Source organism: Aulostomus chinensis, chromosome 24, assembly GCF_037954235.1.
Source record: "Aulostomus chinensis isolate RoL2024-O1b breed Wild chromosome 24, RoL_Achi_v1.0, whole genome shotgun sequence".
In the NCBI taxonomy this organism is placed as follows: Eukaryota; Metazoa; Chordata; class Actinopteri; order Syngnathiformes; family Aulostomidae; genus Aulostomus; species Aulostomus chinensis.
This window is the reverse complement of record NC_141343.1, coordinates 855,795-873,279: the sequence shown is the minus strand read 5'-3', so window position 1 is coordinate 873,279 and position 17,485 is coordinate 855,795. Positions and strand designations below refer to the sequence as shown.

The 17,485-nt window shown below is 41.5% G+C and overlaps 1 protein-coding gene across 1 annotated transcript in view; it reads left to right on the top strand.

The window, feature by feature from the left end:
- zanl (zonadhesin, like) overlaps positions 1–16,223 on the top strand; it is an 81,861-nt gene extending 65,638 nt beyond the window's left edge. Inside the window, exons 96-118 of the mRNA XM_086198225.1 lie at positions 1,791–1,885; positions 1,996–2,172; positions 3,135–3,343; positions 3,427–3,571; positions 3,682–3,779; positions 4,165–4,311; positions 4,403–4,567; positions 5,137–5,264; positions 6,001–6,272; positions 6,351–6,559; positions 7,629–7,773; positions 7,858–8,105; positions 8,182–8,311; positions 8,410–8,605; positions 8,955–9,116; positions 9,229–9,359; positions 10,502–10,704; positions 10,801–10,936; positions 11,329–11,466; positions 11,603–11,699; positions 14,393–14,437; positions 14,625–14,668; positions 15,909–16,223. Coding sequence (XP_086054351.1) covers positions 1,791–1,885; positions 1,996–2,172; positions 3,135–3,343; positions 3,427–3,571; positions 3,682–3,779; positions 4,165–4,311; positions 4,403–4,567; positions 5,137–5,264; positions 6,001–6,272; positions 6,351–6,559; positions 7,629–7,773; positions 7,858–8,105; positions 8,182–8,311; positions 8,410–8,605; positions 8,955–9,116; positions 9,229–9,359; positions 10,502–10,704; positions 10,801–10,936; positions 11,329–11,466; positions 11,603–11,699; positions 14,393–14,437; positions 14,625–14,668; positions 15,909–15,964 — 3,376 coding nt within the window. The 3' untranslated portion in view covers positions 15,965–16,223. The remainder of the gene's footprint in view (positions 1–1,790; positions 1,886–1,995; positions 2,173–3,134; positions 3,344–3,426; positions 3,572–3,681; positions 3,780–4,164; positions 4,312–4,402; positions 4,568–5,136; positions 5,265–6,000; positions 6,273–6,350; positions 6,560–7,628; positions 7,774–7,857; positions 8,106–8,181; positions 8,312–8,409; positions 8,606–8,954; positions 9,117–9,228; positions 9,360–10,501; positions 10,705–10,800; positions 10,937–11,328; positions 11,467–11,602; positions 11,700–14,392; positions 14,438–14,624; positions 14,669–15,908) is intronic.
- The last annotated feature ends 1,262 nt before the right edge of the window (positions 16,224–17,485 follow it).

Genomic DNA, 17,485 nt, shown 5'->3' with positions numbered 1-17,485 from the left:
TTCTTCTGGTTAAAATACACAACAAGAAACACAACAAAATATGGGTGAATTTTTTTCAACTGTGTGCAGTTTGAAGGCTCTGCAGACTTCTTAGTGATGAGAAATATGTTTATTTAAGATGACTCAGTAGGAAAAGGTCAATTTCCACTATACAATAAAAAAATCTCTAATGGCTTTGGGTAGCAACACCATCTCTCTGGTTGTTATTAAATTGGCTTTAATAGCCTTGGCAGTAATCCCCGTAAAAATATGTACATATAAATGAAGGTGTCTGTAGTCCACATACGATTAGCCAATCACGTTTGAGCAGGATTTGGTTCCACTCAGGTTAACAACTAACTCATGCGTGCATGAGTTAGTTGTGAATAACGCAGCCATAACCATCGTCTCTTGACCCCATTCTCACTTCTGAAGTTGCTCGTTGGAAGAGAAAGTTGTGGCTCAACAGTTAAGTGGTATAATGGAGCATAGAGGGTTAATTCCTCTTCTTGTGGATGTTTTTATTTTTCGGCTTGAACTAATAAATTCCTTTATATTGGCTTTTACTTCATACTGAAGAATTTAGACAATAAGCCAAAGCTTAGATAGGATAGATTTTCATGACTTGTTTTGCCCAAGCGTGTAATGGGAATATGTAGTATGGAGCAAGGCCTACTGTCAGATTTTTAGTATAATTGTCTGAGGTAGAAAAGTTCTTCAGATACTGTAGATGATATGTTTTTTTGTAGTCTGTGTCCAACTCTCACTCATGGAGAGGTCTTACCCTCAAATCACCCGAGATTTGAATTGTTAATATAGACTTTATGAAGTTGTGCTACAAATAGATGCTAATATCCTCTAGATTAACTGCATCTTGCCAATTTTTGATTCCACTGTGACCATTTTGACCACAATGACTATTGCCAAGAAAGACAAGAACAAAACCTAAACACATTTTCCTGTAGTTAAATGCCCCCGACACATACACATACACACACACACACACACATACACACACACACACACACACACACACATACACACAGGGGAGCGACCTGCTGCTGACATTTATTCTCGCCTTCTCATTAAGTTGTCAGACAATTGCAATGCCTGTCTGAGCCTGTTAGTACGACAAAAATGACAAAAATGCACTTTTAGTGAGAGTAATTTGATAATAGGCAGTTGCCCCATTACATTAAGTGGCAGCGTGCTCTTGGCCTGCAGGCAAATCTCCATACAGGTGCAATTTCAAACTGTTTATTTCCATTTCTCACTTAGACAAAAAAAAATAGAAAAATAGAGTCCAGGTTGGCTGCACGGTGGTGCAGTGGTCAGCACTGTGGCCTCACAGCAAGAAGGTTCCGGGTTCGAGTCCCGGCTCGGGCACGGGATCTTTCTGTGTGGAGTCTCCATGTTCTCCCTGTGCCTGCGTGGGTTCTCTCTGGTACTCCGGCTTCCTCCCACCGTCCAAATACATCAATTTGGGGACTAGGCTGATTGATACTCTAAATTGACCGTAGGTATGAATGTGAGTGTGAATGGTTGTTCGTCTCTCTATGTTGGCCCTGCGATGGACTGGCGACCTGTCCAGGGTGAACCCCGCCTCTCGCCCATAGATGCTGGGATAGGCTCCAGCCCCCCGCGACCCTTACTAGTAAGGAATAAGCGGAAGATGACGATGGATGGAGTCCAGGTTAAAATTATTCTGCCTGGGAGGAATGATGTTCAGTGTCAACAGCAGTCATCGATGAATACACAAAATGTAAAATAAAATACTCAAGCTAGAACCACTGCACTCTTTTACATTCCAGCTGTACCAATGGTGGTGGACAGGAGGACTGTGATGAAAAAGTGGAAGAGGAGGCCAGGAAGCCCACCAGCTGCGGCATGATCTCAGATCCTAATGGTAAAACCCACGCAGGAGGACTCCAAAAGGCCTCCATGAATTACAGTCAGTATGTAATTTCATGTCCAATTAATAGGTAATAATTTTAATCCTTCTCTCTCGGACCTCAGGTATCTTTAAGACCTGCCACTCTGTTGTGCCCCCCGAATCTTACTTTGGAAACTGTGTGTACGATATGTGCGCCACTGGAGGCCAGACAGTTGCTCTGTGCCAGGCAGTAGAGAGTTACGCCGACATGTGTGCTGCAGCAGGAGTCCCCATCGCATGGAGAAACAACACCTTCTGTCGTAAGTCTGTATGCGTGTGTGTGTGTGTGTGTGTGTGTGTGTGTGTGTGTGTGTGTGTGAAGAGGTAAGAGGCAGCTCTACAAAGGCAGAATTACGTCATTGTTGAGTGCCCTCTCATGGCAGTTTTGCAGAGTATGGCTATTAATGTAGAGTGGAGTTGTTGCTACGTGTCTTTTTCAGTACTCACAAGCGCACATTCCTTTTATGCAACCATCTGGTTCAATCAAGATACCGATATTGCCACATTGCAAGAGAAAGTATTTCTCAATAATGGAGTGTCAATATTTTGTCACATGCGCCCAGTTATCATTTCCAGGCCAGAAGTGGGTCAGTGACATCATCATGCCAAAACAGGCTGAATTTGTGTCACTTGATTCCATCATATATGGTTCATATGAATAACTACTTCAAAAATACTTGAAAACTCATTTCATTTTGCAGCAGAAACATGAGATCTTGAAGATGAGATGAGAAACTTGAGGCACAAAAAGAAAAAATGGCATCAGGCACATGCTATCTGTCCAGATAGCATGTGCCTGATGGTCTAGAGTGAGGAAAAAACCAGGAAACTGAGATTTTGTTGCAATACTGTTTCTCCATAGACTGCCCGATTACAGTGACACAACATTAATAATAGCAGCTTTCACATGAACAACACTCAATCACACACACACACACACACACACACACACACACACACACACACACACACACACACCTCACCCATGGTTATGCATTGCCAGTTCCAGTTTTAGAGGCTTCTCATCACAGCTGAACAGTCTTTAAACCAAAATACTGACATTGGGCTTAGCAACTGTACACATGACAGGGTGCTACAATGATGCAACCAGCAGTTGTATCTTTTCACTGTAGAAAACCCTTGACTCTTAAAGACACAGTGAAAGTAGTGCATTCCATAAAACTGAAATATCTCCTCTCCCCTCTTTGATGCCCCTGTCCAGCTCTAAAATGCCCTCCAGGCAGTCATTACACCCCTTGTGGCTCTGCCTGCGCCCAACCCAGCTGTCAGGACCCTGCAGGCTCTGGTGACTCCTGCAACCAGCCCTGTGTAGAGGGATGCATGTGCAACTCTGGCCTCGTCCTCAGTGGAGGCAAATGTGTCCCCCTCAATGAGTGCGGATGTTCCGATGAAGATGGAAAGTACAGGCCGGTGGGTGTGCGCCTGAACGACTGATCAACTCGTTGGTGGGTAAAAATTTTTGCAAAGTGTTCAACATATTTGTGTGTTGGCAGGTTGGAGACAGTTGGTTCACGCAAGTGGACTGTTCAGAGCGCTGCAAGTGCAACAGTAACAACAATGTCACCTGTGAGCCATGGCAGTGCAGCCCAGCCCAGGAGTGTAGCGTGGTGGAGGGAGTGCTGGATTGCCACTCCACGGGTAAACCACAACTGACCGGAAGATCACAAACCAAAGATCAAAGTCACTGTAGAACAGCTAACACTGTAGCTCAGGTTACACTTTAATATACAACCAGATTCTCTCTTCAGGTAAAGGAGTGTGCCATGTGGCTGGAGATCCTCACTACTACACTTTTGACGGAGTGATGCACACATTCATGGGCACCTGCACTTACACTTTGGTGGAGGTAGGGAATGAATTTAACCAGAAGACACATATCTTTGTGCCCCTAAAATGCAGTATCATGTTCTTATGCTATATGTGTGTAAAATGTTTCTTCTATAATAGAACTTCTATTTCCTGTCAAGAACTTTTGGTTTTCTATGAACATTATAAGATTGTGCTCACTGTTTAGCTGAATTTTGCATGTATTTACCCTGTGGTTTGATAGGAGGTGAGTTCGTAGGGTTGCAACTAATCATTCTAATTTAAAATCAAACAAAAAGAAAATAGATCCTCAATTGTTTGGAGGATGTATTATGAATGAATTCAGTGGGTGGCTTACCCTCAAACATATAACATACTGTATATAAGCAACTACAATGTTCTAATGATTTGTCTGATTCCACTAGGTGTGTAACAGCTCCATGGTGACTCCATTCAAGGTAGTTGCTAAAAATGAGGAGCGTGGCCAACCAGAGGCCTCCTATGTTCGCTCTGCCAAGGTCTTCCTTCCTTACGACACTGTGATTGAACTGCAGAAAAGCCGCAGAGTTCTAGTAAGAAATTTTTTTCTGGGATTTATTTGTTAGTGTCATTGTCGAGTGGAGAAATCAGCTGACTGACGTCTCTGGGTTTTTTTTGCTGTAGCTGAATGGACGGCGGGTGCGAACCCCTGTTTCTGTCGGTACAGCCGGAGTCAAGGTGATAACCAGTGGAGCTTACACTCTTCTGGACACGAACTTTGGTCTGCAGGTGAAGTTTGATGGAGTCCATCACCTGGAGATCACTGTGCCTGGAGAATATTTCAGCAAGGTGTGAAGACTTCCACACTGGACTAACATCTTAGTTTTGTCTTTTGTGTTAAAGGGCACAATTGGTATAAATTCCGAAGTCAAATGACACAAATTTGTGCCTTTCTGTATACATACCTGTTCCTGCCTAGAGACCCTGTGGCTGCATCTTATTTAATACATGTACAGTAAAAGCTAATAATGCACACTAAGCTGCTGTACTTGCCCGCTAGCAATGTAAAGTTTACAAAAAAGTTTCTCAAGTAGAGGTTTAGATTCTGACCACAGCATCAACCTGCAGATAGAAATGCAACATCTATCAGTGTTTATGTCAAACATGACACTTCAAAGGGGGGGAAAAAATAGGTTGATGGCAATGAGAAATTCCTAAATTGCTCCTTTTTTTACAGCAGGTACTACAAACTTAAAAATTCCTGCAAATAAAAGATCATTTTAATGTAAAATGTTAATATTATCCCTTTGTAAATTTCTCAGTTGCTAAGCCAGATAGTCAAAGTGAAGACCATCACTTCCTATACTTCTGATTGTTCAGTTCTGTATTATTAATTACTGTACCTTGCTGCTCTCCAGGTGTGCGGCATGTGTGGTAACTACAACAACAACCCAGCTGACGATAACCTGATGCCCAACATGAAACCAGCCAAGGATGTGATTGAACTGGGCAACAGCTGGAAGTCTGAGGGAGACAGTGATCCTGGGTGAGTGTGAGCCTCGAACAGTACAACCACTTCACTGATTTAATACTAGGAGTTTTCCCAGGGAACTTTAAAGGCATCCATCCATTTTCTACCGCTCATCCTGTTAAGGGCCACGGGAGGGCTGGAGCCTATCCCAGTTGCCTTTGGGCAAGAAGCAGGGTCTATCTGTGTGCAGTTTGCATGTTCTCCCTGTGCCTCCATTCTTCGGGTACTCTGGCTTCCTCCCACAGTCCAAAGACATGCAAATGGAGACTAGATTAAAGGAACAGCCTCTACGGTGTTGCAGAAATGAGCTATTTTTGTAGTCCAACAGGTGGTTCGCATAGCAGAAGTGAGCTACTTTTTTCAGCAGGGAGTTAGCGTCTTCATGGGGTACCTCAACCTAAAACCAATAGGATTGTTGGATTGTATTTTTGATTGTTGCAGAAAATCAACTCACTGTTGAAAAAAATTAAACATTTTGTTTAAGTAAGATTATCTTCACTCATGGGCACCACTTTTATGATTTTTGATTTTTGTATTATCTACATCTTCTTTATTCAGCCGCATGCTCAATAATTCACAAACACTTTGGATTTGTTCTAAAAACTAAAACACTTACAATCTCAGCCAAAAACCCTTACCTAGAGATGAGGACACTGGATGTTCAACAAAGCTAACATTGTTGCTAGCCACTCTATTCGTGTCATGTCAGCTTCGTTAACCCAGACTTCAGGAAGCCCTCTCGTCTCTCTAGCTGTCAGCCAGACAATCGCCCAGATATCCATCCCAACTGCACAGCGGAGGAAGAGAAGCAGTTTGAGGCTCAATGCGCTGAGGTCTTCCTCTCTGACCGCTTCAAACCCTGCCACTCTCTGGTGCCCCCTGAGGCTTTCTTGGGTAACTGCATCTATGACATGTGTGAGTACGATGGCATGCAAGCGACTCTCTGTGACAATGTGGAGGCGTATGCTCAGGCCTGTCAGAGCGCAGGCATCACCATCAGCTGGAGGAACAACACCTTCTGCCGTAAGTGAAAGAAGAAAAAAGTACCGTGAGAGAATTTGACTCTAGTTTAATCATTTTAATCACCGTCTTTTCCTGCAGCCCTGCCCTGCCCTCCTAACAGCCACTATTCAGACTGCTCTGCCCCCTGCCCCCCCACCTGCTCAGACCTCTTCCCCATATTCTGCCACCTGCCGCCAACCACCTGCGTGGAGGGCTGCCAGTGTAACCCTGGCTTTGTTCTCAGTGACAGCAAGTGTGTTCCTCTGAACAAATGTGGCTGCCTGGACTCAGACGGAGAGTACCACGATGTAAGTGAAGTCAAATACAGTATATTTACTAAAACTTGTCAGAGGAAAACAGATAATTATTGAAACAAGAGAAAGAGTCTGACACAAGATAATGTTTGTCAGCAGGCTGTTTCTACTCATAAGAACAAGAGCATTTACTCATAGTAATACAGTGATGCAGAACAAAAACTCCTGCAGGACAAACTCTCCAGGCTGACAGGCATCGAGCTAGAAACCAATTGTGATGGACTGACATTTGGTTTGATGTGGGTTGAGAAGTATGCTAACAAAAGTCATTGTCAGGTTGCTATCACTATCCAAACAATGTGGGTTTGACTTTTGACATTTAAATTTTGCTGATTGACCTTTTACACTAAAATCCAAAATCTTACTGACAAAAAGTTTGACGTTCAGCGCTGCTGTTGTGAAGGCATAAAAGAACAAGGCTTAGGTACAGAAAAGGAATGGAATGGGCCCAGGTTGCTTCTCTGCGTTTCTCCCCCAAGTCTTGTGAAAATGGGCGTGGTGGTTTTAGTGTAACCCTGCTAACAGACAGACTATCTGACAGAAGAGTGGATTATTCTACTTCATTCAGCTCCAGACACTTTATTTCTTGCAATGTTTCTACCCAAACTGGGTCTTTTTTAGGCAGAACAGGAGCCTTCCACTTTTGCCTGAAAATGACGTGGTGGAAGAAACATTGGAAGAAACTAAAGTGTTGGGAATTGCTAACTCAGGGTGAAGATATTCTTTTTTCCTTTATATACACTTGACCTAAAAAAAAAAGTGCCAATTACTTATGGACGATGCCAATTTGTTGCCACCTGTACTAAAATGGCTCATTTAAGACAGTTAGCACTAATTCTGTCAGGGTCACATCGTACCACCTTACTTCCTCTACTGAGACCAGTATAAAGATTACTTTTACAGCCATTTGATATCAGTATGATATTTTTCAAGATTTTCTTTTATTCATAAAACATTGATTAGTCCCATGAAATAGATTAGTGTCAAATGTATCCATGTGTGTGTGTGTGTGTGTGTGTCTGTGTGTGTTTGTGTGTGTGGGTATATATATATGTGTGTGTAGGTCGGGGACTCATGGCTGACGGGTAAATGTGCTGATTCGTGTACCTGTAACCTGGGAGGCCAAATCACATGCAAGGACCACAGCTGTGACTCCGACTCTGTGTGTGCTCTGGATAAATATGGAGACCTCTTCTGCAGACCCACCAGTGAGTCTTCAAAATGTTAGTTTCAAAGAAATTTGAGATTGCAATCAATTTTAACTCTTCTGTGTATGTCATTATCCCCTCTAGAATTCAAAAAGTGCAACATAGCTGGGGATCCTCACTACCGAACATTCGATGGTTTCTCCCATCACTTCCAGGGGCCCTACACATATGTCCTGGCCCAGAGCCACAACCTACCGAACTCCCTGTCACCCCTGGTGGTGAGGGGGAAGAACCTCAGACGTGGTGGCAACCGCAGGGTGTCATTCCTGGATCAGATGTACATCGATGTATATGGGGTCAATGTTCGCTTCCTGCAGAGAAAGACAGTCCTGGTCAGTCTTTGACTGATGCAAGTTTCTTTTTTTTAACAGTTTCTTGAATTAAAAACTCATATTGTTTCTCCTTTAGGTAAATGGGGAACGGGTTGCACCTCCTCTCAGTCCAGTTGAGGGTTTGAGCATCACAATGAACTCCCGGCAGGTTCAACTCACCACTGACTTTGGACTAACTGTGCACTTTGATGGCAACATTCGTGGAGGTAAAAGACAAAGTAGCATCTGTCGTCGCCTGAATCCTTCTCGCAAACTGGACTGAAACCCTTAATTTTCCTCTTCTGACTATCTGTGTTTATGTCAGAGATCATCCTGCCCAGCACCTATAAGAACCATGTGAGAGGGCTGTGTGGAAACTACGATGATTTCACCAGAAATGAGTACATGAAGCCAGATGGGACAATTGTCAGAGATCTGAATGCATTTGGAGAAAGCTGGAGGGCCAGTGACAGACAAGCTGATGAGCTGAAGATCTCTGACCATCCTCGAGCAGTTCCCAGGTATGACCACAACCTCTGTAGCTGTATATGTTGTGAGTTTAGATGGTGGTAATGTTGTTAAAAGAGAGTTGATCAGAAATCAGTTAGTAATTTACTCATGTATTAATGAATCAATTAGGAGTTGTATTAGCTTCAAGGTTTACTTTCAAGTGACTGTAAGTTGTTGTTCGGCCACATCTAAAATAAGGCTTAAGGCATTTCTGACCAAATTTGAGGAGGAAATATGACCTCACTTCCTTTCTGAACCCCCCCCCCCCCCCCCCATAGCACATTACGGTTTGTTCAACTGCCTTAATGATATGTCAGTTAGGGTAAGACGTGTCCCATCCTGTCTGCTGTCAATCTCCAGGCAAGACGTAGAGGACGAACCAGATTCAGGTTTTGAGACGTCAGACTGCTCCAAGACTCAGCTGACCGAATACAACAGTTTGACTCAGTGTGGGGCTATCTCAGACTCAAAGGGACCGTTTGCTGCCTGCCACACTGCCCTGCCACCCCAGAGCTACCAGGAGTGAGTTGTGCAACTCTCGTACAGCGAGTTCCACTTACATACTATAAATCCCTAAGATAATGTGGTTATATGAGCTGGCAGACTAGTGTACTCATGTGTGTTTGTCCCTCAGTGACTGTGTGTTTGACCTGTGCGCTGAGGAGGGCAATGCAGCACTGCGTTGTGCCAGTTATGATGCGTATGCTGCAGTCTGTCAGGCAGCTGGAGTCAAACTGGGATCCTGGAGAAAACAGCTGGGCTGCGGTAAGATGAAGAACACATCAGATCAGAAGGTCAACAGCAGAATGGCTGTCAGACTTCCCAATACTCCTCCCTCTGTTGGTCTCTGAACAGTTTATGCTCCATACTTTTGTCAAATCATTGACAAATTGGTCCAAAATTTTGAACTTTTCGTTGCAGTGAAATCATTGCTAAGCTGACTCTTGCAATGCAAATAAAAACACAGCTTTATGAAGAAAAAAAAAACTATTCCTAACTGAAACTGAACTTTGTATTCACAAAATTAAAACAAACCACAATTATAGACAAAATGTCCTTCATTGTTGTCTTTCATCCATGCATTTTCTACTGCTAATCCTGTTAAGGGTTGAAAAGGGAGGCCTTCGGGCGAGAGGCGGGGTTCTCCCTGGATGGGTTGCCAGTCCATCGCAGAGCCAACACGTATAGACAGACAACCATTCGCCTACAGCAGGGGTGGGTGTGCCATGGAGGGCCGTGTGTATGCAGGTTTTCCTTCCAACCAAACACTTTAACAGCTGATTCCACTGATTAACACTCTTCTGTGGCTGAAGGTGTGTTAATCAGTGGAATCACCTGTTAAAGTGTTTGGTTGGAATGAAAACCTGCAGCCACATGGCCCTTACTGGACCAGTTCGACACCCCTAATTTAGAGTATCCCATTAACTTAGTCCCCTCTTGCATGGGGACTCTTTGGACTGTGGGAGGAAGCCAGAGTACCAGAGAGAACCCAGCAGGAACAGGGAGAACATGGAGACTCACACAGAAAGATCCTATGCCCAAGCAGGACTTGAACCCTGAACCTTCTTGCTGTGAGGTGACAGTGCTAACCACTGCACCACTGTGCCACCCCCATTGTTGCCTTTATTTCAACAATTTATTTCATACATAATCATGTTATTCTTCCAATATTTTAGCCCAGCCTGTTATAAGTCATCTCAGGGTCTCTATGACAGGCTTCCAAAACTAGAGGTGTAAAACAGTAATAAAGTAAATTCTAGTTAATTTGAATTTTATAAAAAAAATTATTATAACTTTGATCTACATGCACATATCCTTGAGTGCCAGTTATTAATGTGAAATAATGTGAGGATTCTCTCTCTCTCTCTCTCTCTCTCTCTCTCTCTCTCTCTCTCTCTCTCTCTCAGTTCTGTCCTGTGGAGGAAACAGCACCTACACCTCCTGTATGTCGCCATGCCCCGCCTCCTGCGCCAACCTGGCAGCACCCTCAGAGTGCGACACCCCTTCCTGTGTGGAGGGGTGCCAGTGTGCCGCCGGCTTTGTCATGAGTGAAGGAAACTGTGTGCCATACACACAGTGTGGTTGCACTTTCCTTACCAGATACTACCCAGTACGTGCATGACATGTGTGTGCGTGTGCGTGTGTGTGTGCGTGTGCGTGTTAGATAATGTGATCCCATGTCACCTTGTTTCCCGTCATCCTGCAGCTGAAAGAGACTTTTGTGACTGAAGACTGCGCTCAGTCCTGTGAATGTACCGGCACCGGCGCTGTCTGCCAACCCAAGACCTGCCAGGAGGGTTTCGTCTGCACCATCTTTGACTTGAAGCGTGACTGCTACAAAGGTGTGTGTGTGTGTGTGTGTGTGTGTGTGTGCGTGCGTGCGTGTGTGCGTGCGTGTGTGTGTGTGTGAGAGAGAGACAGAGAGAGAGAATGAGAGAGAAACAGGAGGGGCAATAATGGAAAGAAATGTTAATGAGATAACTGGGTGTCGTAACATGTAAAAATAAAACAGGCCTTCAAGAATCATAGTTATTAGTTTATATTAGTGTTCATAGTTTTCATGTGCAACCACTTTCAAACACTTAATGAAATCTATGTCCAAACACCAAAGACAAAGGACATTTTTCTGATTAGTGTTCTTCACGCAACCTATGGTCTAGACTCCATGTTGGGGACCACTGCTCTACACAAGTTAGTGTTCCTAAACTCAATAATGTCTGGTTGTATGTTTCAGCGAGTCCCTGCCTCAGCTCCCCATGTCAAAATGGAGGAACGTGTGTGGAGGGCAGCAACAACACATACATCTGCCAGTGTCCTGATGGCTTCAAGGGTCCAGACTGCTCAGTGGAGGAGATAACAGATCAAGGGCTCGGTAAGACCTCCCTTCAAGCGATGAGGACAATACTTCATGACAAACTTTGATTAGCTATGAGTTTTTCTTTTTTGCTTTTACCTTTTACATACAGATGATGAATTTTTATCCCTCCCATATAAATTTTGCCTTTCAGAAACCAAATGGATCATCCTAATCTCTGTCCTGCTGTCGGTCACCGTTGTCGTCATTATCCTGACAAGTATCGTGTGTGTTTGCACTCGCAAGAATAAGTGAGTCCCTACTGCTCTATTTTCTTGACTGTACAACTATGAAAGCATTTGCATGTGAAGGAATGTGTGTGTGTAGTGGTTAGGGTTAAAAGATAAAGATAAGATAAACCTTTAATTGTCCCACAGTGGGGAAATTTACAAGACATAGCAGAGGATGGTTTTATATATATATATATATATATATATATATATATATATATATAAATAAACTTTTCAGTCATTCTGCTAGCAATGAACTACTACCAGTGATCACGTGACCTTGTTGGCAGAGGTTTGAAGGATCATCTTAATCCATCAATGTGAATAATCTTAACATATTTCTGTCGGGATTTAGGCTCCGCCTCCTGTGCTCCCACCCCCTAACCCCAGTCTCTTATCAAGGTTCTGAATAAGGCTGTTCTCAGCACAGGTTGTAATTCTGACACTGTTTTGATCTCTCTGATGGGTCAAGAATTGTCTGCAACCATCACCATACATGAAAACATCTCACAACAACATATGGAATACCACAAGGTTCAGTTCTTGGAACTCTGAGTTCATATTTACACACTCCTGTTCGCTGATATCAATGTACATTTTCTGGTTTTATGTCATGTGCAGATGATTCCAAATACACTTTAGCTGTGTCACCCTTGTCAAGTTAGTAGCTGGGTTTCCATCAACTCGTTTTATATGCCAGAATCCCATTGGAAAAAAAGGGGATGGATCCCTCTGGCAGAAAACATTTGATTCTTAAAAAGCAGTTGATTAAATGTTAGTTAGTTGATAAATTGATTAATAATAAGACTGAACTCATGTGGCAGCTGGTTCTGCTGACAGCTTATTTCTGGTGCGACAACATGGCAACCAACAATAGTAGATATGTGTGGCCTAATGAGCCCAAAATATTCATCAGTCTCATTCATGAAAAAAAAACCTGTGCAATACGTTGCCAGGGCGATTACTGGGTATGCTGCTTGTCATGCCATCTTCAAACAAAACTAGTGCCCAAATCGCTTCAGTCCTGCGGAATTTCCTTTTTTTCTTTGTTTTGCAAACTTTCAAAAGATTCTCTTCAAATTTATATGGAAACCACTGTAATGAAAAAAACAGTATATGTACTACAAAAAAGTAGTCCCTGAAGAGTAAAATAAACCTCGGCGATACGCTCACTTTGAACGTCAATTGTAGTTACTACAACCAATCAAACACAAAGTTTTCTTCTTCCTCCTTACGAACATTACAAGGATCAGAAAACTGGTGTCAAACTTGTACCTCAGGCAGGCTGGACTATTGTAATGGTCTGCCCATTCAGACAGCAGAGGCTGGATAATTGCTGCTTAGATTTTGCTGTGATTTTTTTTCAATAAACAAATCAGAAATTTGCCTTTGCAAAAAGCATAATTTATCTGCAAGACAACAAGCAAACACCAAATGAGCAATGCATGACCTATGAGCATTTATCTGTTCTGTTTGCTTTGCTTGTTTGTGATGGTCAGCTTATATTGTTTTAAATATACTGTAAAAAAAAATTGACATGACTTTATTTTTTAAATACTTGTCGTCTGCATCAGGCCACCTACTTTAAATTTGTCCTCCATTTCTGACACATCAGTCAGGAGAGTCTCATGAGAGTGTATGGAAGCCCATATCAGCCAAAAATGGTAAAGTCCAAATTTTGGGATAAAAAGTCAAAATTATGAGATAGAAAGTAGAACTTATGAGAAAAAGTTGAAATTATGCAATAAAAAGTTGAAATAGAAAGTCATGACTCTCAGATAAAATGTCAAAATTATGATAGAAGTCATAATTCTAAAACAAAGTCAGTCTTATGAGAGAAATAATAACTGAGGTATGAAATGTGCATATGCTCCTCCTGAGCTTTTTTCAAAGTTTTTTTTGGCCTTCTCCTGTGGTAACATTATAATTTCGACTTTTTGTCTCATAATATTGACTTTTTATGTCAGAATTATTACTTTCTCATATTTTCAACTTTTCTATCTCATAGTTTAGAGTTTTCCCTCATTATTTTGACTTTGAGTCATTATGACTTTATCTTGTAATTTTGACTTTTATCTCATAATTATGACATATAAATTCATTATTATTATCTTTTATCTCATAAGTGTGACTTTTTTTAAAATGGAAGCAAAGCAGTTTTTTTCGGCATCAAGGCTGATTTTTTTAATTAGTACTTATTTTTTTCCCCACCTTGTGGAAACAGGCTTCCATACATTAGTCCCAGAGTCGCATATTTGCACAGCCCAACTTGACTTTGTGTCGAATTGCGTCTTTACTTTCACTTTGTGCTTGGTCCGAATACAACTTCAGATGTCAATCACACAGCTCTACAATGCTGCTCAGCACATAACTCCTGTTCTCGGATCACTCTGAATATCTGCGGTCAAAAAAATACTTATCTTACCTCCTGAATACGAAACAAACACTGGAGGATCTGAGTCACGACACAGTGCTGAGCACCTTTACGTCCAAGACCAACACGCCACAATCTCTTTGTAACTAATTCTCCATCAGTACTTGTTTATGTGCTTTATGTTTATGGCATTGTCAGTGTGTTGTATTCATGTGTGTGTGTGTGTGTGTGTGTGTGTGTGTGTGTGTGATCTATGTAGAAATGAATAAATTGCTTTGCTTTGCTCTTGTCCAGCCTGGTTAGGCGGCAGGGATATCAAAAAGTTTCATTTTCATTCCAGGTCATACGCTTATGTAATTGAGCAGCTGAAGCCATCTCACAGTGGGTGAGAGAAAATTACAAATTCATCACCTCTTTTGAAGATATACATTACATCAGCACTGGGAATGGAAGGGTTTAATTTGCTGACCGATTTCACTCCGTCTTCACTTTTATTGTATAATTCCTGTGTACCTCGCTTCTGCTCGCTGTATCATGTTGACTTATCTCACCTGTATTTTGTCTCTCCACAGGAAAAAGGAGCAAGGGGAGAGCAACCTCAACATGAAATCAACAGGTAAAGAGAGATTGTCCTCACTTGTCTGTGAATAAAACTCGCATTTGAGTTGAAAACAGAGGAATTTAAGTATTCCAGTCCGAGAAACATCACACTTCATTACTTTTAGAGAGGTTCCCAATTACAACTTAATATCCTTTAGGCTAATTCTACAATAACGTCATGCATTTCTCTATGCGCTGCAGTGGTCGCCTCTGAGGGTATCAGTTCTTCCTTTGGTGGTGTGTCACAGGTTGCAACTTGCAAGCTAGAATAACTCCAGGAATGAGACTGTTGCTCCACAATGTCCTGAAAGCTTGTGGTAGGCAGAGCTCGGCCTTGATAGTTCCCAGAAATTTGCTATAAAACACTAGATATACTCAACAGTCAGCAGGAATATCATCAGATAGATGTTGGATGAAGTTGTAAACCTCAAAAAAAAAAAAAAAAAAAAGGACAAAGACCCAGTAGTTGATGGCGATCAGTGAAGTTGGTTTGCGGTGTTGTACATACAATATACAACATATACGTTGTATATAAAAGAAACATGAGAAGTCCTTGCTCTTAAAAAAAGCTTTTCTTTTACATTGTTTGAACTAGCTGCTTACATGCTAGCTCACTGACGCGTTCACCATCTAAAATGGTCTAGTTTGAACCGTGACGTGAGAAGTCCCCATGTTCTAATAAAGTTTAAACTCAGATTTAATAAGAAGAAACATGATGGCAGTAGAAAGATCATGGGCCAAACTAGGCACCCCAATATCAGGCAGCTATGCAAAATAGAAAATCTCTTTATATTTAACATGTATGTTAAAAGGTGTAGTTTACCTTTTCAGAAATCAAAAGTAGGTGTTTTGAGCTCGCGAAGGTGTTTTTACCTTGATCTACCACTATTTTGTATCTCCAGAATGCATAAAGAGCTAGTCACTTATATTTACCTTGAAGCTTATGCAGCATTTTTGCAAAACTGGCCAAAAATGTCCGTTTACAAATTGTCGAGGTCATCATCATCTGGTTTAATCCATGTCTTTTTTTCTCCAGCCCTATGCTCAATAATCTTAGCTAAAAGCTACCTAGAACACTTCCAGTTCACGTACTCGTTTGTGTTAGCATAGAAGTGTAAAAGGTAAGAACACTTTTGAAGTATCGCTTTTTTTAAAGGGTTGAGTTTTATCTCTGTAGCAGTTAATGATTAAAAATAATTTCCTACAGTCTGACATATGAACTGTGCAGCTCTAATATCGGTTTTCTCTCTCCTTAGGTGTTCCATATGAAAATCTAGACAATCAAGGAAAAGAGAAAGTAACTGCTATATGATGACAAACTGTTTTAGTTCTTTAGTTTCCATGAATGTAATTACGTGAATGAACACACACTCTTTTGTGCCATGAAGTTGAACCAAAGTGACCCAAAGACAAGCACAGAAATGAAGGGAGGTTGTTTTTTTTTGGAAAAGTTGTATATTTTAAATACTGTGTTGCACTCTTAAAGCTTACAGCTAAATTTGTAAATCTGAATAACAAAATGCAAACATGTTCTGTGTCTTCATTAATATATGTATTTTTGGAATTAAATAACTGCAAAAAAAAAAGAAAAAGAAATTGTCTTTGACTTGAGTGGAACACAAGCACTGAAATCACTGCACAAATGAACTCTAGTGACCCCTTGACTTTTTATCTTGCATGTTCTTCACGTTTGGTGGAATTCAAGAGTTTTTGTCCAACAGGAAGTCAGCCATCTTGGATTTCCTGCATCAATTACTTTTTTTTAACCTGTGGAACTGGTAAATAGATTTGATAGCGTTTGGTGCATTAAAAAAGAAAAGTTAACTGTTTAAAAAAAGCAGGTGATTCTCAAATTATTTTTTTAAAGCTGCATGCTTATATTATTTACCCATTATGTTCACTGCATCTTATGATGACTCATAAAGGCCCATGTTTTTATGAGGAAATATATGCTAAATAAAATTTTCCACATGAATGAATTAAAAACAGATGAACAAATAACCCAACAATACTTTTGGTCAGAAAATTATAGTTTGTTGTTTAAGAACATTGGAGAATTCAAAAACAATCTTCCACACATATTGAACATGACACAGTGCCATAGAGCCAGGAGGAAATAAGATTGTGCTTTTCTTTAAAAATGCAAAAAGCATCAGTTCAGACACACTGTTTAAATGCATTCAGTGAAGGCAACAAAATGAAAAAGGCAGTGGAAAAACTCCAGATATCAGACCGACCCTGAATTTTAGGTCCTGACTTTTCATTCTGATGGTCTGTGCGAAGTGTCAGGAATACAAAAAATGTTCTTGTCAATAATTGTAATCCTCGAGTCATGGGCCTCAGAACAGAAACGGTATTTTCTCAGTCGCTCTAATCCAGCACCACAGATGACCAAAATCCCCCACAAACCATGGGGCCCACGAAGGTTAACCAAGACAGGCTTTACATTACTGGAATGTGAGGGGTTAAACCCAATCAGAGCTCTACAGGTACATATCTGATTTAGGACAAAGTCAAAAAGCACCTTTAAATTATCTGGAGAGTTGATTAGCTGCCAGTGTTTAGCATGTTCTTTCAGGAAACATTTACTGTGCGAAATTAGCATTAGTATTAACAGTGGCAAGCTGTGTGCTTCATCCACACATACAGATGTCTGGTGTGTACAAGCTTGTAAAACACACAGGCTCTGGCCCCAGAGGTCAAGAAATAAAGTGTCAGTTGATCGAACTGTGGAACACTTCAGAGATGCTAATAGTAGCATAAGCCTGTTATTTAGCCCACTTGTAGCATCTTTTAGCTAGAGCACTGTCCGCACTGTATCTGAACTCAAAAG